The 25,143-nt window shown below is 42.1% G+C and overlaps 1 protein-coding gene across 4 annotated transcripts; it reads left to right on the top strand.

The window, feature by feature from the left end:
• Positions 1-860: 860 nt before the first annotated feature.
• On the top strand, positions 861-25,143 carry jhy (junctional cadherin complex regulator). 4 transcript variants are annotated; one of them, XM_035433841.1, is made up of 9 exons: positions 861-1,018; positions 1,700-2,243; positions 5,111-5,861; positions 15,115-15,198; positions 16,310-16,929; positions 18,191-18,467; positions 19,912-19,998; positions 20,716-20,853; positions 21,565-25,143. In XM_035433841.1, exons 2-9 carry the CDS (start codon positions 1,819-1,821, stop codon positions 21,775-21,777), a joined length of 2,595 nt encoding a protein of 864 aa, XP_035289732.1. In that variant the 5' UTR covers positions 861-1,018; positions 1,700-1,818; the 3' UTR covers positions 21,778-25,143. The 4 variants fall into 4 exon arrangements, with proteins under 4 accessions (XP_035289732.1, XP_035289731.1, XP_035289729.1 ...); XM_035433840.1 differs by having other exon boundaries at positions 862-1,018; positions 1,750-2,243; positions 15,112-15,198; XM_035433838.1 differs by having other exon boundaries at positions 862-1,018; positions 15,112-15,198.

Here is a 25,143-nt window from a genome sequence, read left to right as displayed (position 1 = left end):
TGAGCAAGATAAAATTAACACTTGCCGTTGTTGGACGGCTAGTCACAGATAAGGAAAGCAAGACCAATGATGGTTGTGACCACGATATACCCCGACGTTTGCTCATAAATCGCTAATTTTGAGTTTAATATTAATTCTATCAAATTATATTAAAATTAAATTTGCGATATGGCTTTTGCTTGGTTTCCCAAATATTTGTTTGGAGAAATCTTGGACGGCATATAGTTACTAAGAATATCTGTACTTTGGGTGGGACTGGTATGCCTCGCGAGTTTCGAGACCATACGACACTACAGTTGGCACTCGCTAATTTGGGTATAACTGGTTTGAAATGGGGCTGCACATCGATTTCACCACTAATTCCAAATCATCGGGTGTGAGTGTGCGAGTCGGAAATGACAGTCCCCAGGGCTACTCAAAAAGTTGTCGAAGTTAAATTGGCCGTACCTATCTTTGTCGGAGAAGTTGACTTCGTCTTTATAAAAAATAATTTGTCCCCATGCAGGGCTGTGTATATCCAATTCCTATCCTAATTTGGAACGTCCAGTTAATGCCAACCGCGGTCATTGGCGATCAACCCACTGCACAGGACTGGACGGGGTGTTTCCAAGAAACCACCATAAATATTGCACAATCCATCACCATCCTCCTAAACATCCCGCAGCAATATTGTTTGCTTAAGGGGCAACATGCAGGTTAATGTTTTTTAATTGATTTACAATTCTGGACTCATGGATCTTACGTCCGTGCTTGTGCAACTCTAACTTGCGCACACATAAAAAGCAATGCAATAATCTCGTCAGTATTTCTTGGCATATCTAGCAAGTCAACAGATCTCATGTATTTCTCAGTGTTCATAAAATGGATTATAATTATTTCTGAATTAGTATTCATGAATATGAATATAAAGCCTACATATTAGCAACTTTACCTAACATTAGCCAACGTCGCGCGTACGGTGCGTGGTGACGCTTCAATGTTACCATGGCAGCAACGCTGTGTACAGGTGTGGAGATGGGTGAGTTTAATCGCTGCTTTTTGCTAATAATTAGTTGTTAGCTAACGTTACCAATGTGTTTACGCCACGCGATTGCTTTAAGATGACTAACTAGCTAGGTACTTTATTTTTAAACTGTACCAGTGTCATATAGCTAAATTGAATACCAGCATGCATCAATGGAACGGCTTCATTTTGCTAACCGTTAACTTGTTAGCTAACTGGCATTAGCTACCTCCTAACTGAGCAAATAAAATATTTTGTAATTTAGCAAACGTTAGCTATTTGCATCTGGCTACATAACTGAAGAGATCATACGATGATGATTGCTAACGTTAGCCAATCTAGCTTGCCTGTTAATACTAACCATAACTATAGTCTATACGCGAGCTAGGTAGCATTCCTAACCAGCAAACGTGCTAATTTGCGAGGTGTGAGCCAGCAACAAGCGTATTCGAAGTTAGCTAACTTATTTATAGTTATTCACGTCGCTTGCTAACGCCTAGCTAAGTTTTTTGTATACTATCTAGCGTTAGTTAATCCAGTTGCCTACAGCATTCGACGTAGTAGCGCTTTTAAGAAATTTTATATGATGACCGACATGAATGTTTTCTAAAGCCCTTCGTTTTCCGTTAGCTGACAGTTAGTTACTTCTGTCGTGTCGTTCCAATGGTTTAATTTAGTCTTTATTTTTTTTAACAGAATTAATTTCCAACAAACACTTGACCCTGTATTAACTGGAATACCAACAGGTTAGGTCAACGTTGTTCAATAAAAACATTCTGCGCTCACACCAACCTGTTGCCTAAATTGAAGTGGGCATGGATAACACCATGGAATTGAACCGTCAAAATGTGATTCAGGCTGGGACATCAGACATAGGATCCAAGGAGGAACCAGAAAAATCTTCCCTTATGGAGGACGCACAGATCAGCCTGTGGAACTCCTTGGAGTCTGACACCGAAAGTCTCGCCCAGGAGAGGAGGTACCAAATGGAACTTAAGACTCGGATCCGACAGGCCAATGAAATGGTGAATCCAACAAACGGCGAGGGGGAGGAACTGGAAGAGAGTAGTGGGGAGGAAGAGAGAGACGACGAAAATGACTTGGAAGAATTTGCAGAGGAAAATCACTACATATACGATAGCCTTGATGTAGTAGCACCACAACAAGGACAAATTAATACAGTACCACATGACACCGAAGTTGGTGAGATACTGCGAGAGAAACGCCAAGACATGTTGGGGTAAATCTATGTTCCTCGAAGCTTCCTTCTCTCAGTTGTGCCAGTTACTGCTACTCGTTCGTAAAATGGTGATGCACATAGTTTAAAACAAATAATGCATAAAAATAGGTGCAATTGTATTTACCCATGTGAGTAAATTCACCATCTTTGTAGATTTATTTGAAAGGTCAAGAAAATTTCATGGTAATGATAGTTTCTTTCAGTAGATGGCGCTAATGTGACGCCTTATGTTTGAAGTTGAGATATGTGCATAGTACAGGCCACCTGTGGGTTGTTTTTTTTCCTCAAATAAATACAAACCAAAGTACAAACATTTTTTTCCCATTTCTACCTACAATAACACAAGTTTTAGTGAGTGAACTTAGAATGAGTTTTAGTTAAAAAAAATAATCCTGGACTTTGCTCATAATAGCTGGGGGTAGTTGAACTGACTGAAATCTTATCTACCTTTTAAAACCTTGGGTAGCCCTAATACCAAAAAAACTTAAGATAGATTATACTTGAATCAATTTAATTACCCCCCGAACTCCCTCCCATCCCTCCTGTTCCCACTTCGCACAATGATTGGATAGACTTCCTATAATTAAGGCCAAAGGAGCCTATTTTGGGTAAAACAAACATTTTTGTGTTATTGCAGGTAGACATAAAAAATGTTTTTTTTAATCTTTGTTTGTTATATACATGTTTACATATATACACACAAACACACACACACCACACACTGCAGATGTTATAGTTTAATTTTGTTGAAAGACAACTGTGTTGAATCAGTAAAATAATTATCTAAGTTGCATCGTTTATCATTTATTTTGTTTATCCTTCCTTGATTTATCATTTCAAAATGAAGTTGAAGAAGGTAAACAACATAATGTTAGATTAATAAATAAATAAACACTCATTTAATTAAATTATATATAGCATATAGTACAGCTGAACTAATTATCTGTAATTACTATGTAATTATGCAAAAGCTTTAACTTTATATTTTAGAATTGTACATGTGATGCCTGATGTTTTGCACAGAGAATGGCATTTCTGTTAATGGAATTTAATTAGGGCTCAGCTCAGTGCTTTTGTGAAGTTAACTAAAGAGAGCACTCTTGAAACAATCCAGGTTTTCCATTGCTAAATAACAAATAAATGATTAATAGCTTTTATTCACTTACTCAGCAATGAAAAATGTTGGTGATTGAAAGGGTTGTAGCCAAGTGTCAGCAACATAGGCTAATTGGGCTCATGGAAGACCTTGAATTTCTGTCATTTCCATGAAAACTGCCTTAAATGAATGGAAATTTGATTGTATTTTGTCTGAGGTTATCACAATAAGCACTTGTTGCGCTGCCCATTAACACGCATGCACCTCTTTTGTCTGTATGTGGGAGACCCTACATTGCACTGGTGCAACAAATCCAGGAATCTGAAGTGTGGACCCTGGTCCCCTACCACTGTTTCCAGTCCCCTAGCGGTTCTGCTGCACCCCTTTTGTCTGCGTGATATCTATTTTCAAAAGAAGCAAGGATCGCGCTATTTATTTTGTTTTTGTTTGTATGGACCGCAGTCCCTTGGAGTGGCACTTAACGTACTTCTCGTCACAGCGTGATGACCAGGGTATCAATGGCCCATTTTTTTTGTTTGCTGCCGCGAAGCACCTCCAGCCAGATAACATTATCTCATAGTCTCAAAACTGTGTTAAGCTGATATCAGCCACTCTCACACATTTGGCTTCAGATAGCCTCCTTGAACCGTGCAAATTTAGACATAGAACTGTGATCATATCAGAGGGTATTTCATAGCAGTGGAAACCACAAAAAAATACACTTTCCCCCCATGTTTGTGTTTATTTTTCTTGAACCTATTCCGTATTTGCGGGAGAACAAAGGGGTCAGACAAATTTCCTACAGGACACACACAGGTCTCCTGCTCTCTCTGGATTTGCGATGAAAATACAATAACCTAAGTAGGTTTTTGCATGCTAAAGACTGCACCCAGCTGTGTGTCTGTAATGGGCTGCATTCTCCAGCCCTTTTCAGTTGGGTCATTACAGTGCTGTTCCTTACCCTTTCACCCTCATTGACTGAAGTGCTTTACACCAGAACAGTTCTACATATGGCATCACAAAACGAGAAGTAGGTCTCAGTATTCAGAGCAGCACAACAAAGAAGCACTCTGCTAATAATTTTAATGAGGCCTTTTCATCAATGCTACAAGGAGCACATTAGGCAGCAATTTCAATTCACGGGCATCAGTGCCTCTGTTTTATTAGCTGAAAATTGCCTTTTTCAGAACTTGCTTCCATGCCCTATTCTTCATTTGCTTACACACAATACAAGGGATATAAGCAAGTGTAGAAAATGCTAAGAATATCAAAATATATAAATAAAAACCTTACTCTAACTATTGTATGACTACAAATATAAGTCTTTTTCGTTGAAATTAATATCTATGTTCTGTATGCAAAATTTTGAAGTAGAGTTGGTTTGAACAATCTATTTGATGTAAGGCTATTTTTTTATTAAGTATTTTTTTTTATAAAGAACGACTGTCACAATCACCCTTTACTTAATAAGATTCGGCTGACATTGTGGTTAATGAGGAGTTGTCTTTCAACCGCAAGACTTCTAGGTTTGATGGAGAGCACTGATGGTATATTCTCAAGCAAGGTACTGAATCGCTTTAGTGAATATACAGCTGCAGCAGTGGGTGATAAATTTTTTTTACATTTTCACTTGTTTTCAACCACAATCCTGTCCACTGTTTTTCTGAATCTGTCAGGTTGCCAAGATACCTGTGTACTGTTTTGTTGGCGTCGTTCCCCTGTCAATCTATGCCTCATCTCAAATCATACGTCTGCTCCTTAAACTTGGCAGGTATGGACCTGCGGAGGACGAATATGCGGCCTTGCGTTACGACCCCAACTGGAGGACCAACCTGAAGGGAGACCGGCCCTTTGAGGAAGGGACCCAGCTCTTGCTTGAGGAAGAGGGGTCCAATGTTTATGCCAGCCCAGGTGAAGGGAGTCCCTGGAAGGCGAGAGACCATTCCGGAAACGGGGAACAGAAGAATCGTTCTGCTCGCAGGCAGGCCCCTGCTGTCGGCTTTGCGACGGACGTGGTGCCAGACCGCTGCTCGGAGTCAAAGTCCAAGCCTCCCCCAACTCCTTACTACCCGTCTCCGCAGAGCGTCGCAGTTGCCGGGGCTGAAACCGCAGTGTCCGAACGGCAGAGTCACCATCGGACGCTTCACCGCCCTGAGTGCGCCGCTTCGAACAGAAGAGCGTTGGCTGACCCAGCCGCCGTGAACCGAACGCACACACGGGAAAACCAGGCTGTCTTTCATGAACCAGAGGACTCTTATGAAGAGATGAATGAGAGGTATGCAAAGGAGTACCAGCTCTTCTATGAGCGAGAATCTGCCCATACCCATGAGACAACGAGCAACAACCAGGACAGCGTTTACAATGGACTGAATTGGTCCCGTCGATTGTCAAACATGAGACAAACCAAGCCCAAAAAGGACATTGTGGAACGAAACAAAATTACTCTCGGGGTCAGAACAAAACAGGCCTCCTATCTGTGTGCACACGGCCCAAAGGGAGCAAAAGAAGACCATAAGAACAAGGTATGTCATCATGCATACATGCTTCTTACTGTCTACTGACTTAGATTGATGTGAGAAGCTCTACATGTCTGTTCTTCTTGAAATTCACCCCTTCTGTTGTTTTTTTATTCATTTAATTTTTTTAACAAATTTGGCACTCAACCTGTGGCTGAACTTGTCCGATTTCTGCCTTGATTTGGACAATTAACTGTCTAGGAACATTCATGCATAATTTCCATTACCAATTTAGGACAGAGACAGATCTCCTCTGAAGCATATGATGTCACCAGCCTGCTTCTTTTCACACTACAGAGCACAGCCGAGCTCACATAGAACCTGAGGAGGAGGAAGACATTTCATGTGGCTTTCCTGATTATGATTATACACTTTGTTGTACGTCGCTCTAGATAAGAGCGTCTGCCAAATGCCTGTAATGTAATGTAATGTAATGTAATGCTTTGGCATGCAGTCCATGGGGACCCAGTTGACCAGCCAGAGAGCTAGAGAGCATTGAAACACTGACTCCGAACTGACTGAACCATCCTGTACACTTTGCTAGCCAATGGAGTTACCGGCCGCAGTTGGCACCAACTCAGTCTGCCTTAACCAGTTGAGCCACCAAGCAGCGCCACCACTTGTGTTTGGTTAAAATTGATTGTTCTTAATCAAAATGTATCGCAGTCTACTGCACTTTCATGTGGCAGGTGAAAGACCAATACTGTTGTTCAGTCCAAACAAATGTGCATTTTTTCATTAAGATGAATCTTGCTCTTTTTGACAGTCTTAGACCTACATGCAATATATTTCAGCAATTTATTGGCCTGTATTTACCAGAAAAGTATTACAACAGGTGTCATGTTCATTGTACATTTAAATCAGGGCTGAACAATTCCAGTCCTGGAGGTCTGGTATGTGTATGCGGGTCTCCACCAATAACCCAGGCTAAATGAGCTGATTGGCTGTATACACCAACACTGATGCACTCATAGATTAGATCAGAGTGAAACGTTTTGTATATGGACAAAGTTGTTGTCATTCTTGCACTTTTTTTTAGGTCTTAAAATAATTAAGGCCAAAAGTTGGCATGAAAACCAGAAATGGACGTGGCCACTGTTGCCAGTTTATGATTTAAATATTGAAGATCCAGTGCATGTTTTGTGTATTTGAACTTGCTGTATTCTTATAATGGACCACCAGAGGGTGCACAAACATTGCTGATAACCAGGGACATTTACATCCTTCCTTCGATGACATAGAGGTAAATAGTTCAAAATTGCTCTTTTGGGATTCCAGGCTATGATAAGAATGGGTATATATGGGGTGGGGGGGTGGGGGGGCGAGGGTTTGGGGTCAGTAAATCGTAAGGTTTTAAACACTAATTGAAAATTATTATTTCTTTATCATGTTTAGTTTTGAATGAAAAAAAGCTGCCATTAAAGATTGGGTTTTTTAAAAAAGATTCCATAAAAATATTCCATGTTAAAGATTACACAAAAATTGTACCTTGGCAGAAATATTCCCAACCTTAATTGCTATGCACAATGTCATAAAATAATAAAATAAATTGTTTGCATAAAATAAAATAGTAATAACAATACTTACGCAATTTAGTGAAGCCAAAATAATTTACATCACAGTGCTCAAGATATCAGCTGCTCATTTTCGAATGCATGTTTTCATGAAACAGTAAGGGACTCGCCTATTTATATCACATAAATGCAGCTGTCAGAAATACTGATGAGGAAATGTGCTTTTATTGGTTTGTTGCATGGACAGAAATTGGAAAAGGTCATGAAGAAGTCCTATGAACACAGCTTACAATAGCAATGTCATGTCAATTGTGTAGCTGTCTCAAAAGCAGCAGAGATATTGAATAGAAAACTGTGCCATCTTGATTGTTGATGGTCACAAGTCTGAGGATTGATTTAACTCCCATATTTTTCAGCAGCAAGTGAAACAACAAATGTTAATGTTAAAAGATGACCAAGCTCAATTTATGTTCATAGAATTTAGGCTAGGGTTTTGTGTCAACAAGTTGCATATTTATGTGATTCATGAGGGATTTTGTGACGGCACCCTTATGGAACCTTATATCGCCTCTCAATAGATACACATTTGGCTCATCAGAGAAGGAAACTATCGTAACTCAGCTCTGAAACACAGACCGTTCAACTCTCATGAAAATTTGTTGACAACAGAATTGCACTTCTTATTTGTTGCAGCCCTCTTGCTCCTCTGCGTGAACAGATACAAGCGATGCATGCATGGCCTGTGGGTAACAGGCATTGAAATCAAAGTACTCTTTTAGAATCTGCAGTGAAATACTGGTATTTTGGCCTCACGGTTGACATCCTGCTGTTGCTGCTTTGGACATATGGTAGTGTCAGACATCAGTGTCTTTCAGAATTGTCTCCACAAGTTTCTCAATTTTTTTATTTTCCGGTTTAGATAGTGGACTTTTAATAACAGGATATCCAAGTTTGATGGATCGCATTGATAACCTGCTTTCAAAGCAAAGCACTGAGAACAGCTTCCGTGCACATGCAGCTGCATTTTATCTGGTCACAGATAGTCTTTTAAGGTTAGAGAAGATATAGTTGTACAAGGGACATTGGAAGACCAAATCATGCTAAGTGGCACATGGAGGAAGTGGGCATTCACGCACAATCAGATGCACTTGTGTGATTGCAGCGGGAGCATTACTTAAGCTACAAATGCGATGAATGTTTCCATCTCTCAGGATACATTTTCTGAATCAGTGCACAAATGCATATAAACCAATGGTTTCCCTGTCACATGGTTACACAAAAAGGGAAACTTGAAGATCAAGTCCGTTGTGACACGCCTGCCTCAAACACTTTAAGTTTTGGTGCCAATGGGACTTGGACTACATTTCAATAAGCTTTTTGAAATGAAAACACAGCTTAAAAACCAAACGTCTCTTAACCCTGGATGCAGGCTTTCAGTCCTGATTGTTTGAATATGTTTGCAAATGGCAAATTTTAATTGATTCACCCAGGAGCACAGAAAGGAGTGGCGTGCTCTGAATTGGGCTGGGAAATTAATTTGGCAGAGAAAAGCACTTTTCAATTGCCGTCTGCGCAAAAAAAAGTGAAAGGCAAGCATGTCTGGTTATATGAGATTATCTGTACAACAGTGGCTATTAAGAACATCAGAGAAGCAGGGTTACCAATCGCCTTTTAAATATCTGTGCACCTGGGTATAATTGACTGCCGCCGTGGATCTGTGCTCCGTGGCGTATGCAAGTTTGCTGTATTTTCAGCATTTGCCAACCCATCTGAGCCCAGCACTAACATAATGTTTGGTATCAGTCCGATTTGCATACTCAAGGGTCATTGGTATTGTGGACCCGCACACAACAGGGCTTCCCCCTCCCCGACTGTCTGTGTTGTTGTCTCTGATTAGGCTCCTGTGGGCTTTCCTTTGCTCGTGCCCTACCAATATCATTCAGAGGGAGCGCTCATGCTGGACAAAGGCTCCGCTAAAGCACTTGCCAGTTTAACAAATTCATTTTCGGTTAATGGCCGGTTTTGTACAAGGGCTGGAATTCAACTAACTAACACGATTCCTTATTTTATATGAGCCTGTGCTATAAATGCTGTCTGGTCTGCATTATAGCTTATGCTATAATCTAGATAATGAGATAATGAGAAAAATATTATAAATACTGTCTTTTGGTATTGTTTTTAGCTACTTGTGCTACGTCTGAAGCGTGTATTGGACGTAATTGCCATTGTACAATTTCTATGGCTTCAGGAAAAGGATCTTGAAAATGCAAAAATTACAAATCTACATAAAGTAGTTATGTTGCCTGTTTTAAGAAGGGACATCCATACAGTATAATTTTTAATATACTTGTTTAATAAGTTGTTTTTTAAATAATGTTTGGAGATCTGATGTAGGCTATAGCACAGCCTATTTTGACATTTACAGTTCTGTGGAGCTACAGCAACAAGACGATATGGTGTCATTACAAGCATAAATGATCAGTGTCTGACCTGATCTTCATGTTCAGATGGTCTTGTTATGAGCTGCATAGCGGTTATTTCTTTGTCAGCAGTGCCCTTGAAATGGAGGAAAAGCCTGCTGGGCTCAGTGTAATCACATTAAATTTAAAGACATCATCCAAAGGACAGCTAAGTGTGCTATTTGGGTTTTTAAAAGGCACTATTTTGTCTTTGACTGAGAAAGGGATGGTGGGGGGCGGGGGGGCGTTGGGTGTGGGTTCTTCCTCATTTACTCCCGATAATTAGAGATGTTATTAAATGTACACAATCTCGTAATGCTCCAACTTTTGCCAGCAAGCGACCGGAGTCATGATGACATCCAGGCAGAGGCCCTTTGATAAAGACAGAGGTAGCAGAGCAATCTTCTGCCATTGCACTCAGCCCGAGTCCCTCGCTATCCCTCAGGCCCTCACTTCAAAGCCAGGAACATAATGTACAGTCTCTTAATAGCTCTAGACCAGGGCTCAGGGGCTCTCCGCCACTGTATGCCATACCTCCGCGTAAACACCTAATCAAGATTGCCCGGGCAGCCACAATAGCCACCAAATGCAATTCAAGATCCGCGGGCCTTTGAAGTCTTCATTGCCAAGCTGTGTTTCCCGGTCTCGAGGAAAATGACATGCTGCGATTGCTGCCCTTTGTTGTGGCCCCTCTACATGGGGGGGGGGGGGGGGGGGGGGGGGGGGGGGGGGTGGTTGGTGGGGGGGCAATTACAGACCTCAATTTAACAGAATAGATATTACGCAGCTTACAATGCTCCAGATGCAATTTGGCTTTATCATTTCCGAGATTTCGATTGGGATTATTAAAATGGTTGACAAAAGGCGGGGGGTGTGGGGGGGGGGGGGGGGGATAGGGCAGGCAGAGGTCGCGCCACGTCTCGCCACGGAGGGAGTAATGAGAGGGCACCCAGTGCCCGCCGCAGAGCCGTTGACACCGGTTACGCGAGGCGCCTTAGGGCAATGGTGTCACCGGAACCTGGCTGCCACTGCCCCCCGTGCCGTCCGAGCAGGAGCCGGCCCTTCCCTCCCTCAGAGCCCCCTCTGCTGTCTCTCCCCTGGAGAGGCGGCGTATGAACCTTTGAAAGTGTAGCATTTAGCCCACGTTTGGTGCATTGTTGAGCTTTCCCACAGGTGCCATGCTATTTCTCCTCCGATGTCATTCACTTTTTTCCAGGTGCGCAGCTTCTGATGGCAATCCCATACTCATGACTTGCTAGAGGCTGTCGAGAGTATTATAAATAAAATGCAGCGGGTATATATAGCCCCCCCTTCCCCAATTCTTAAAATCTTAATTATTTAATTGGCTCAATTATATTTTCTGTGGACAAATGTCAGCTCAAGATATGACTGAGTTAATGAAATAATTAAGAGCAGAAGTTGGTGCAAAATCCCGATACAGATCAGCCTTTCACCCAAGGGTGCGTAAAAAGGGCAGATCCAATTCCGGATTTTGTGCCAGCTTCTGCTCTTATTTATTTAATCAGCTCAATTATTTCTTGGGCTGACATTTGTATAATTAACAGTTAAAGGCTCAGACTGCAAGTGTATTCTAAACATTTTACACTGCTACAGGGGTGAACCAGTGTAGTTTACAGAGCTATTTTACAGAAAACTATAACTAAGGAACAACCAGGACTGGAGTTGTGCAACCCTTCTTTAACTAGTCAATCACCAGTTGTAATCGTACTGTAAAACAAAAATTGTCTGTGTGTACATCGGACTGTATAGAACAACGTATGAACTGTTCAAAGTGTAAGTAGTTTTGAGATAAATAGACATTCATTTTAATTCTTAATTAAATCAACATATTCAGACATAAGCCATGTAGTATAGCAAGTCTTTGTTGTTACAAAAGTATACCAAGGTTACATTACGGGTGTCAAATGTCAGAAAGATCTGAGAGGTCATGGTTAAAAAGGGTCCATTTTCCCCTGGAATGACTCTGTACTGCTTGGAAGAGAGCGGTCTCGGTACTGCGCAGTTTTCTAAAACCGGATTGAAACTTCTCAAAGAGATCATTTCTGGTCATAAAAGTTAACAGTCGATTTGCGCCATTTTCTCTAAGACTTTTTAAACAGGAATTGTAATTTAGAGATTGGTCTGTAATATTTTAAGGACAGAGGGTCAAGATAGGGTTTTTTCAGGAAAGGTTCAACCATCACAGTTTTAAAATAAGCAGATTCAGTGCCAGAAGTTAAAGATTGTGAAGAAACAAAAAAAGAGTAAAACGAATGGAACTTGCAAGGAAGGGCACACGAAGAGGGCTTCATCTTAGCAATGACTTCACCTCATGAAAATTTGGAGATGGTATGAAAATATGCAGAATTTTCATTAGAAAAAGGTATGTTTTGAGTTTCTGGGATGACCTGCACTCTGATATTGTCTATTTTATTTGCAAAAAACTTTAAGAATTGTTCACATTTCTCTGGGGATGCATCGACCGATGCTTGGGGAAGCATCTATGGTATGGTCAATCAGAGAAAAACTAACCTTTTAATTGTGGCATAGGCCTATGGACAGATAAGACTAGTATTAAATGTACCAAGGTGATGGAAACTGTAGAAAGAAAGGAACTGCTCGTGATCCAAAGCACCCCCCTCATCTGTGAAACATGGTGAAACTAGTGCTATGGCTTGGGCATGTATGGCTGCCACTGTAACTGACTCACTTGACTTTATTGATGATGCAGAAGGATGAATTCTGAATTGTATTGAAACATCTGCTCAGGTGCAAAACACACTGCTAAAGCAATCAATGATTTTTTCAGGGCCAAACAATGGAATGTTCTTCATTGGCAAATTCAATCACCCATCCTGAATCCGACTGAACATGGGCTAAACTTGCTGAAGAAAAGACTACAGTCAAAATACCCCAGAAACAAACAAGAACTAAAGATGGCTGCAGTATAGGCCTGGCAGAGCATTACCAGGGAAGATACACAGTGTCTCGTGATGTCTGTGTTTCACAGACTTCAGGCAGTCATAGAATGCAAAGAATTTAGTACGAAATATGATGCCTTTATTTCAGATTGCTATTTTGTCCAGTTATTTTTGCTCCTGTAATATGGGGAGATTATGTATAAAAAGGGTTTTAATTCCTACACAGATCACCCAATATGGATGTCAGGACCCTCAACTTAAAGCTGACAGTCCACACGTTAACCTCATATGCATTGTTTTATTTTAAATCCCATGTTTTGGAGTACAGAACCAGCAAGACTGTGTCTGTGTGTGTGTGTGTGTTTGTGTGTGTGTGTATTCCGGTCTTTTTTAATGATGTGGTTTTACTGCACCACTTAGGTTTTATGTTAACTAACAGGTGATGGAGGCTTGCCCAGATCCGGTGGTTTTCTGTAGGGGCACGGGGTCCAAGTCCCATTTCGGCTGTAACCGGTAACCAGCTCAGCTTTGGGGCGATTAGCAGCTATCACCCATCTGTGAATGTGCCTGTAATGGAGAGGCCAGTACCACGTGATTAGTTCCCCGCGTACCTGCCCTTTCCGTAAATAGACAGATCAGCATGGTGGTGCATTTATTGATGGATATATTACAACTCAATCCACTCACTGCGGCTTGATATTCTGTGACCTTCGCCTATTCACACTTTTAGAATTAGCAGCATTCAATAACGAACCCTTCAAGCTGTCAGTTCCATCGATCGGACCGGTTTGCTCTTAGCAGCCAAGGGGGCCCGAAGTCAACTAAATGATTTTCATTACAGCATTAGTACTAAATGTGTCCTCTGATCTGCTGCTTTTACAAAATTGAAAGCATCGCAACATGCACAGGACTGTAATCTGAGTATTTATGACATTTTTCTGAAATGAACAGCATGAATTCATGTATTTTCGTAAATTTGTCCTCAGTTGAGTCAAACCATGTTGTGCTTTGTCCTTTTCTGAGAATAATATATTCCTGCAAGGGTCCTCTTTTTTGTTCCTCTGTTGCTACACAACAATAAGGATTGGGTGGTCACTGAAATGAACTAAAAATGTTGTGTTAGAAACTCAAAAAATATCTACTATAATCATGGTTTGTAGGTGGCAATGGCCTATGGAGTGGGGGGGTGGGGGGGGGGGGGGGGGGGGTTTGCAGGTTGTCATGAATGCAGCGCATTCCACCTTCCCCTTTTTTCCTTTGGTTTTTTCCTCCGTACAGATGCTGCCCCAGGTGACCCGCTATCGCTCATGCCAACAGCCGGCCCTGATTCTAATGCATTTCTACAGTTTAAAATAAAGCACACTGCAGTTAGATTGAACAGGTCCCCTAATGTGTGACAATGAATGTAAGTGAATTCATTGTTTGTGCCTATAGTTTAAGGATTGAAACCGGGACTTTCTGAAAAATGTTTTGAAATTAGGGTTTTTTTCATTACAAATTTAATTACAAATAAAAAATCTTCCATGCATGACAACACAAACAAGCCACTGTGATTGAAAGATACACTGCTTGTTTTAAAACTAGTTTTTAAATTAGTTTTTCTAAGCCTCAATTTCTGGGACAACTTCACATGCAATATATGAGAATGATGCGAGCGTCTGTGGTTGAGAAGTAAAGTGCCGGCTCTAGAAGTGAAAAGAAAAGGCATTTGCTAGCTTTGCATAATAATATCAAGTCTCCCAACAACACCCAGGGAAGTGAAGATAACCTACAGGAGGGGCAGGTAGACCCAAAGAGCGAGAATAATGCCTTTCTTACCTGGCGTCCACAAAATCACTTCAGAAAATCCAGTCGGAGCTGGCTGCAGTAGACTGCTTTTCTTTCTGTGCTTTTGATAAGAGTGATAATTTTGTGTGCCATTCTAAGGGATGTTTAGAAGCAGAAAGGCCTTTCTCCGTTTGTTCGTTGCCACAGATAAGGAAACGGTTAAGAAACAACTCAGAGGACGTGCTGTGTGTCTCCAAAATAAGCTTGATTGGGAAAAAAGTAATAATAAGCCTAGGTTGTTTATATAGGCCAAGTATACTTCATGTCTTTTTATATATAATAACAGGCCTTTTTCTTTTATTGCCAACATTGCGTATTTCACTAGTTTTATTTAGGCAGTTTTTTGTTTTTTGCAGAGGGATAGTGAATTATTTTGCTGTTTCTGAAATGAAATTCTGCTTCAGTATAGGTCTGAAATTTGTTTATATGAATCTCATTACCTGCATTAAGACTTAGGCCAACTTGCGGCATGTGCATCATGTTGGACATTGAATGCTTGCCATTCTTTCATGTTTATACCTCATTTACCTTTTAGCAGGAGCCAGAAGCCGTGGAAGAGATAATCCAGCATCAGTATTTAGACCCTGAACTGAGGTGGCAACTGAAAACACAGATGCTGAAGGTATGACCTGACACTAATCGTTTTTTTTCCAACACCCTCGCAGAGCTATAGCAAAACGCTTCGTTCGCGTCCTAGTTCGTCGTTAAACTTAGCTTTAAATGTCGTAAGCTCTCTTCCTTTTCTTTTTTCTTTGGTTTGCATGAGGCGTTTTAGCTCATTTCCGCACACACTAAGTTTAGCAGGATTTCATCTCGGCGGCGACAGACACAATTTCTGCCACGCTTGTTGAGGCACAATGGAGCCTCTGAAATGTCTGAAAAGGAGGCTCTGCAGCCGAACGAGGGAACGGAGAAGCATCATTATTTTGAGCACTTGAGCGGTCACCCTAATGCTGGCAGGGAGAGGAGCGTAAATATTTTCCCATTACAATGGTGAAAGCTGGTGTTTGTCAAATCACAGGCATTAGATGCGGAGGCACAGCCAGTAATCTGCCGGAATAATCCGTGAGTCCTCTGCACACGGCCCGGTGCTTGGGGGGGGGGGGGGGGGGGGCAAGGAGAGAAGGAAGAAATAAAATGAGAACAAAATGATATAAAATCCCCAGAAAACACCCCCCTCCCACCTATGACAATAACCATGACGATGATGACATTGATTATGTAAGGAAAATATATTTATCCTAATTTTAGAACCTTCCAGCTGCACAAGAAAAATCTTCTCATTCCTGCTCATGATTAGATCTTGTGCTTTGCGCACTAGTATTTTCCATTAGTTTTCTTGCAAGGTTGATTCGAGATGTGCTTGCTAGATGGTTCTTACCCACCGAGTTAATCATATCTTGCAGAAGGAAAGATTTGAAGTATTTGAAGTTTCCCTGGTTTTTAGAATGATTCATTACAGTTGTTCTTTTCAGTGGTCATAGTAGTCAGTAAGTTTATGGATTTTGTGTTGCGTCAGTGCTCTCCAAATTCTTAACATTGCATTATTACTGTAGCTTCAGACTCCAGAGAGTTATTTTAAATTGAGAATTATTTTAAATTGAGTCAAATAATTAGATACGGAACAAGCTTACGTTTACATACAGTTGTCCTGTTGCTGTGAATAGACATGGCCTTTCGATTCAGCTATGATAAACCCAATTCCCTGCAACAACTGACAACTCTCGCAACAGGTCCACAGAGAGAAGAAGAAAGGGAAGAGAGAAGGTCTCCCCATCGCCCAGGCCCCCGGCAGCGACCAGAGTGAGAGGGTGAATCCCAGCGTCCCCCAAGATGGACGCGCCGCTAGGATGCCCGGCCGCCGTCAGCAACCGGGACGCGCCGAGGTCCTGGTCATCAACGAGGCAGACCCCGGCGACACGCCCCTCTCCGAGGCGCTGCCAAATCCACAGTGGCGACCGGACCGCCCACCCTACTCAATGAACACTCCCACCCTCAACCTGAACATCAACCTCAGCGCATCTGGAGACATGGCACCCTTCTTGGGCCAAGAACACAAGCGCACCAGCCTCAAGCTCTCCTCTCCCCACGGTCCTTCACTGGGGACCCGGCCAGGCCTTTCTTACCATGTTCCCATGAGCGGTCACTATGACCCGGCGCAGCTGGCCTACTACGGTCCTGGGTATCTCCCCGCGGTTCCTCAGCCAGCCCTGCCTGGTGACTGGTTTCCAGCTCAGCAATTCCAGGGGACGGCCTTTCTGCAGCAGGGCAGCAGAAGAAGGCCCAGAGAGGTGCCTCCACTCTGGGATCAGGACAGTCACTCGCTCCCGGGAACGGATTCTGACCGCGCTTGGTCAGTTTGAGCTTCTCATGTCTGTTATCAGTGTTTCCCCATGGAAAATTTTTATTAGCGGGCAGTGGTGTGGACGGGGGTCAGGAATGGGCGAGGGAGGGGGGTGAGGTGTGCGTATGGGCTGTGGTAGTGTTTGCACTGGCAAAAACATGCAATCAAAAAGTGTGCATGGTATATGAGTAGTCTCGGCTCAAATCAATGGTGACACCAGCTCTTCGGTGACAGGTGAATAAATGATGGTAAATCCAAGTACCCAACCCTGAATCACCCATGGCCAACACCACTGTTTGTTCTGCTCTTACGAAGCCTTGCTTTCATTAGCAGTACTGCTACTATAGCAGGCATCTCGCTACCACTATTACTTGTGTCCATTATTTCCCTGTATTGACCTAGATATTTGCCAGATGAATATTGCAACCAATGAGGAAGTAACTATAAACAAGGAAATGGATGGAGTCGTTGTTATGGCAACCATAAGCAATGTCTCATCTCGTCGCTTTGATGTGAACAGACAGTTTTAGAATGTTTCAAATTATGAGTTTTGTGAAGTGTCGCTGGTTGCAGCTTGTGGCGTCGCAAATCTTTGGTTCGAACTGGCTTTTAAAATGCATGGGAATGTAAAGCAGTCTTTAGGAAAAGAAATTCTGAATTTAAAACCGCAGTTCTCCTGAAAACTTACTATTCTATGTGACTGTAAAGTGAACTTTTGTTGTGCTATGCACGTTTTCATTTTGAATTGCATTTGCATTGCAGTAAAATAGAAACTGTTGATGGGGGGGTCGGACATTAGTGGGCGTTGCTTACAGAAATAAACAACAAAATACAAAAAAAACTTTTTGGGCGGGGGCAAATATGCTTGGACAGGCCTCCCGAATAAAGTCAATGTATGGGGAAACACTGCTATCATAGTGTGTGAGAAAAGGGAGCAGGTTATGTGTCTGATCTCTTAGAGTGAATTTCAAATGGAGATCAGATGTACAGTATAAACCACTCAACTGGAGATTAGATATATAAACCACTCCCTTTCCTCACACACTATGCCAAACATGTAGAAAGGGAGTAGTTTATGTTTCATCTCCAGTTCAGTGAACTTCAAAACTGTCAGCACAGCAGGTTCTAATGGAGCACTTCCCAAAAACAGAAAACTGTAGTCATCTCCAGTACCCTTATACTGCTTGAACTTGCACCTTATACTAGAATTGAAAGTTTGCTGGGCTCAATTCTGGAGTGTAGGTAGTAATGGATTTTGTTCATTTTACAGGATGGCAGCTGCCATGTTTCAGCCTGCTGGCGAGAGGAACCAGTACCTGAGTTTGGGTGACCAGCATGTTGAGCTGCGGGCCCAACACAGGCTCCCAGCGCAAAGTCCGGCGTCTTACACAGTGCTCCCCCCTATCGGGGAAATGGTGACTAGTGATTCTGAGCTGAGCAGCCAGAACACCAGGCAGAAAATAAACGGCATGCATCGGAGCAGCTCAGAAGGTTACCTAGCTCAGCTGGAGAAACAGAAGCAGCTGAAGGAGAAAACGACCTACAAGGTGTGTGTGTGTGTGCGTGTGCGTGTGTGCGCGCGTGTGCATGTGCGTGTGCGCAAAGATTGTGCATGCACATGTACATGTGCGTATGCTTGCTCCATTCTTTGTAATAAGTTTTAATATTTATGTTTAATATTTATGGTCCAAGTATAAAAAGACTGTCTTCTGTATATCCCTGTTTATTCTGACAAACAGATCTTGTAAATGTACGTTCTGACAAACCATTTACGAGAACTTCCATTAAATCAGGGCCTTTGTTTGTATTCACGGCTGATTTGGGTTATTTTATAGTTGTTACCTAACTCAAAAGGACATAAAGAAATGCAGTATAAATGGTACTTGTATTACAAACACTGAGCATTGTATCAGAAATAATGTCTTGTAATGAAGTCCGTTACAAATTGAATGAATGAGGGGCCCTTTTGATGTGCACATCAGGGTAATTGCATCAGTAATGCAAGATGCAGTTAATTGTTATGAGATGATGACATAAGACTGGCACAAAGACGTACATGAGCGTATTAGAGGGTAAGGTGATTAGAAGAAAGCCCTGTCTTTGAGTCCCTGAACTAGTCCCTTTGTCATTTGTCAGAGTGAACCCTGCAGACATCTCCCACTAGAGTGACACACAAAACATGCAGAAGTGCCTTTAAAGAGACATTGTTAATTTCAGCTGCAGTCAGAAATAAACACACACACACACCCGCATACGGATACTCAGAATTTATTAGTAAATGTTATAACCTGAAATACTGTGTAATGAAATACAGTGGTGTAGGAGTGTTCATATCAGCTAGTCAGGTCTGTGGAAACTTGCGGGGACTTACACCCCGACAATCAATGTCAGCCCAATCGAGGCAGCACTCCTCCTGCTCTTTTCATCCGCCCTTGCTGGGGCGACGTAGAGGGCGATCCTGGTATCCCCGGCAAAGAAAACACAGATTCTCTGACATTGTGTCTGACGAGATTTGGGGATAAATTTCTTAAAAGGCATAGCACGGGAGCTGGAGGGAAGAGATCAGAGCGAGAGGCCAGGGCCACGGTCTCCATGACCAATGGCTAATTTAGGAGTGGCCCGAAAACCGTGGAGGAGCCAGTCTGATCTGGAATGATTAGCCCCCTTTGTCCCGGACGGCTTGTGTATTGCTGCTGGAGTGCACCTCAGACGCGCAGCAGATTAACTGCTTAGCCCAGAGCGGCGGGAAGCTGCTCTCTGGGCCCTGGGACTCTTCACGGGTGTCCAGCACAAACACTTGTTCTTTTCCCCCCCCTCACGCTTGTGAACAAGCGCATACCTTTTTATCCAATATTTAAAACAAGACGCAAGCATAAAGTAGGCCCTCAGACCGGCTTTGAATATATGAATGTGTGTGTATGTGTGTATTGTGCGGGCCGGCGTGTGTCCTGCCTGGTGTGTATATTTCTACTAGTTTGTGTATTGTTGCAGGCATACACTCTAAAAGACTACAAAGCCCTCAAACAGGATGTTAAGCTTGGTGGACTTGGACCAAATTACGAAGTAACACCAATTACAGTAAGTGCCTTTCCCCCTCATGCCGACAGAAATTACATTTGTCTGCATCAACCGAAAATCATTTTGCTAGAGGTTGGCGGGTGGTTTTAAACAAGTAAAAATATAAATGGGACCCAGAAATTACATTTGTCTGCGTCAACCGAAAATCATTTTGCTAGAGTTTGGCGGGTGGTTTTAAACAAGTAAAAAAATAAATGGGACCCAGAGATTACATTTAAGGGATTTTCACTTTCGTAGGGGAATGCCGTGCAATCAAAGAAACCATTATGAGGCAAATCCATGAGTGCTTTTTGAGATGTTGTAAAGATTACGTATTTGTAACATGATAATGTGGGGGGGAATAAATGAATAAAGTGAGGTCACGCATATTTTTGTGACTTGTTAAATAAAAACCTTTTCCCCTGCTTTAAGTTGTGTGATTAGTGAAAGTCTTTTATCAGTCTAGCTGAGAGAAGTTCACTGGCATTCTTTATGACTCTAGCCTTCTGTGTCTATGTGTTCTTAAGTATGTGCACGCTAAATAGACCGCATAGTGGATTTGTTTTCGAACATGTTTGCTAGCAGGGCCAGTCTGACAAAACCTTTTCTCTAAATGAGAAGGGAGTGAATAGTTGGTTTTAGGCCCCACAGCAGAGAGGTGATCCTCATAGGAGAAGTGTGGACATTAATTAAACCTCCTTTTGTTACTTCCTACCCCTCTCTTTCAAAAACCGTCAGGCAGAGAAAATTAGGCGACGGCAGCGGTATTCAGACCAGGTCCGCGATCACAACAAGAACATAAGCAGAATCCCCTTTCTGCCGGCCCGAAACCCTGGGGGTGGGGACGCCGCGGAGAACATGGTTCCCAGGAGAAAGGTGAGAGCGCATTCCTGGGGATGACCTTGCACTCACTCGACAAGGCGAACATTCGTTAGCGTTAGCTAGTGTTTACAAACATGTCTAAAAATAGCTGATTCCTTGATGTCATTTTTAAAATGAATTTGGCTGTTAAAGTTCATTTTAATAATGTGATATTTATTCTCAACTTTTAGAAACATTTGAAATTGCCTTGTTGTTGCAACCATCTTAAAATAAACATCATCAGGGAGCAAAATGAAGCCATCAGTTTGAAATTGTCCAAAAGTAATTGTTACAGGGGTATATAGCTGGCTGGGTACGTTCTCCTTGTTGAGTGCTTGTTAGGTGGAGGTTCATCCACATCGCTATACACAAACTGTCTGAATATTCCCCCTTTTCTTCAGATGTCTGAATCTACTCAATATAGTGCCAAATGCAGCCATTTAGGTCCTAATTACTGGTTATTCCGTTTCTGTTTGATTTAGAGGGGCACAGTCCACACCAAGGGCACCCCTGCCTCTCAAAGAAATGCGAAGGCCTTGTTGTGATGGTTGCTCTGCAGCAGTAACAGGAGAGAGAGACACCTATTTGAGTCAGATAATGGGGCACTCACCTCATCCCCCAAGCACCAAAAGCCGAGTAGATGTTCCATTTGTGAACCGGGCCCAGATTTTAAACCCGCTTTTTTTTCTTTTTTCTTTTTTTCTCTCCCCCCGTTCTTTCGACGAGGCCCTGGAGTACGCCAGGAGCATTCCGAAACCCAAGCCCCCCGCCGAACCGAAGAGCGGCGACAGCGCCGGGGAGAACGACTTCCTCCACGAGCGCGCCCAGTACCTGGAGCACCTGGACCTATCCCAGCTGGCCCGGCTGGAGATGCTGCAGAAGCGTCACGAGGAAGAGAAGCAGGTGGTGGCTCATTTTAAAGCCCTGCGTGCAGTGTAATCTGCCATCGATTATGTTGTGTCACGGGTGTTGGCAGGAGACATGATAGGAACATGACCACTTTATCTTATTGACCCTGATGTGAGATTTATAGGCACTTAAATGGAGGCTCCCTACAGCCTCAGAATACACCCTTGAATGAATGATTGAACTATTTTTTTAACACACTGTAGGTTAACAGATTTTAGTGACACAAATAAATCTTTCAATTAGGAACAGTACATAGCAGAACATGACGTGCTAAATCAACATTGACTGAGTACCCTTTTCCATGAGAGAGTGCATGTTATCTCTTTTCAAATCCTATATGCTGCTTTACAGTTCAGTTAACATTGAATGTGTCGCTGTGTATTTCCACGTCTGTTTTTCATGTGTTTAGCCTGTTAAAAAATTTTTCTCCTATGTATATACAGCACAAAATATGTGCCTTGATTAATGTGACCTATCCTCTGTTATTTGAAGGGGAAATGGATACCGTGTGCAATAACGCTATTATGCGAGTTTTCGAAAAATATTTCTCACATACAGGAAGCGAGCTTTCGACTGAGAGCCAAAGCGGAGAATGCCGCAGAACAAATCGCCGAACAAAATGCATCCCGCCGTCCATATCCGTGATCATACAATTACGATTTGGCTGCCCGTCAAGATGCACGTGGGGTAAAGGAACACGATAAACCGGGGAGCGTTTGGGTTGAAAGGCCCGCGCTGGTTTCATCTGAGGAGGCAGTGATTCATTAGACGGCTCTCTGCCCTTGTTCTTGGTTCCACCGCGGGTCCGCCTCCATTCACCCAGCACGCACCTGGTAGCACTGTTAATCTAGTAATAATCTGCGTTTTTTTTTTGTTCCCTCCCCTGATTATCCCTCTGAATATTTCCTTTCCGCCCCCTCCTTTCGCCCATTAAAATAAAAAATGGGTCAAAAATGGTGACACTTTGAAGCCGTCCTGATTAGGGCCAGCAAACTTGTTTTCTATATTTTAAAGTGATAATTCTACCTCCATAAAACAATCTCAAGCACCTATTTCTTTAATGGAACCTTTAGATGATTATCAAAGAGCTATTTACCCATATGTAATATTTTAATTAGATTATGGTCTCTATTTAACCCATCATAGCTCCTTTGATGCTCTGTGTTTTTAGTGTTAAGCCTCTGAAGCGAGGGACTAATAAATACCGGACCTTTTGAATTAATGAGAAATGATGCCTTTCCCGGCCCAACTCTCTTTGCATCCCCCCCACACACACCCCCTCCTCTGCCATAGAATTCAGTTAATTGAAGGGGTCTCTCACCACGACACATGAAGGAGGCTAAATTAGCATCCCTTTTAGCGACTGGAAAGCCCGGACTGACGCACTGCCTTTGATCTGAGGACAGAGCTGAAGGAGGCTGCGGCCCCCGTGAAAATGAGCTGATGGCCTGGCTATTAGATGAAAATGCAGATGCGTCCATGTGTCGCAAAATGCTTAATCTTTTAATTGATCACCTTCCGCACGGCCTATTCTCTTCACGCTTTTTATTTTCCCAGTAAATCAGAATCACATTTTGAAACAAAATGAATTGCTTTTCAAAGTAGGGGGGGGGGGTCTGCATATTCTCTTCTTTTGACAGGAAAAAAAATCACCCCCATTAATGTAAACCTCCCAAATGAATGGGAACTGCCTCCTGCTACACATTTAAATGACTATGTAAGCCCTCTAATGGTTGTCATTTGCTGTGAAGGGCTGTCTTACTCTGTGTGCGCGCGCGCGCGCGTGTGTGTGTGTGTGATTGTGTTTGTGTCTGTGTTTAAGGAGACTTTTCAAAAGAAAAGGGCCAAGTGTGCACCTTGCTTCTTTTGATGTTCTTGTTAAATACTAATGCAAATTGTTTTCCTTTTTGTTGTTGTTTTGGGGAGAAACCGAGTAGGTTTTTCAAAAAAGAGACTAAAAAACCGCTGTCCTCTGTCTGATAGCAGTAATGATCTCATTTAAAAGCTCAATATGTAGACCGGGAAATGATAAATCATCAAGAACAGGCTTTGAAAATGTTATGGACTGATGCTTGTATTTCTTCCCTCACTATGCTTGTAGCAAGTACAGAGCTTCCTGTATATAAGGGTACTGCAACCATTTAGAGAAGACCAGCCTTAACCCTTCATTTTGGTCAAATATAATTACATCATGTTTTATAATGTTTTAATTTGCAGGTGAAATTTAGTGCCTTCAGGAAAGCTGCAGTACTGTGAAATGAACTTAGTCTCGATCCACACAGGCTAGCATTGCTGATATGGGTGTGTCTAAAAGGAATGCATCCTCCGGGGATGATGGAGACCTGATGACATGCTGTGTGTAGACACATCAGCTCCTTGCTGTCTTCACATTTCACAATGGAAAACAGCATGGCAAAAACACCCTTGGATTACGAACAGAAGGTCACATTTTATATTTGCTCAAAACGACTGCTTGGCTCCTTATTCATGTCCAACAAATAAAACCAGCAATTTGTGTGAAAAAGATCACTTTATGCCTTATTGTTTCGATACAGCGCGTAAGTGGTGGCATATCTGCAAACCATGTTGTATGTTTAACTATCGTGCAGGTTTTTCAAATAGATTGTGTTCTATGTCAAATATGGTTTACCATTTGGTCGAGCAAAAACAGTTTCAAGTTTAAAAAAAAAATGTCATATAGAATTATGTAATATCAAGTCGGGAAATGAGCTTGATTTGAAGGAAGCAAGGAAATTGTTTTATGTATATTTTAATTAACTGCATTTCACTGTGTACGATATTGATTTATAAGATTTATTTGGCGAATGTTTTGTTTTTTACATCATGTTTTAATTCTACACGAGAAGCTGTAAAGCTATATAAATATATACATTTCGTTGAGTGTTATTTAATGTCAATTTGAAGCAAATGGTGGTTTTCAAGAAATATCGACTCCGTCCCTGTGTTCCTCGTGAGTTTAATCCATGGGCCAGTACAACGAAAAGTTTAGAATACTTCACCGAGAACGCACGTGACTTCGTATTGGGACACAGCCAGTGTTTAGTGTTCCTGTTGCGAAATGCCTGCTCTTATTACAGGTGTTCTGTTGATTCGACGATCTTACATGTAATGAGGTTTGATAAAAGTTATGTTATGCATTATAACCAGGGAATTGCGACGATGCTACCTTTCTGTTGATGTTTTATTCAGGCCATTCATAAAGTAGCCTACTTAAATCGCATTGCTTTGTGCTGCATCGTGAGTCGTCGGGTGATTTAATTCGACCATTTAACGTCACCGATAAATGCATACCCGGAGATAAACAATATGAATGTCCACAAACAACTGGAAATAGCTGTAATCTTTGCCACCATCCTAAAAAAAAAAAAAAAAAAA

This window comes from Anguilla anguilla, chromosome 9, assembly GCF_013347855.1.
Source record: "Anguilla anguilla isolate fAngAng1 chromosome 9, fAngAng1.pri, whole genome shotgun sequence".
In the NCBI taxonomy this organism is placed as follows: domain Eukaryota; kingdom Metazoa; phylum Chordata; class Actinopteri; order Anguilliformes; family Anguillidae; genus Anguilla; species Anguilla anguilla.
The sequence above is the reverse complement of the archived record's forward strand: the minus strand, read 5'-3'. Positions and strand labels throughout refer to the sequence as shown.

What these genes read in the sequence shown, in the direction of transcription:
- jhy (XM_035433840.1), top strand. Translation starts at nt 1,819, where the DNA reads ATGGATAACACCATGGAATTGAACCGTCAAAATGTGATTCAGGCTGGG. An exon ending in AAGAAGACCATAAGAACAAG is followed by an intron (nt 5,862 to 15,111) that starts GTATGTCATCAT and finishes TTTACCTTTTAG; the next exon opens with CAGGAGCCAGAAGCCGTGGA. An exon ending in ACGGATTCTGACCGCGCTTG is followed by an intron (nt 16,930 to 18,190) that starts GTCAGTTTGAGC and finishes TTCATTTTACAG; the next exon opens with GATGGCAGCTGCCATGTTTC.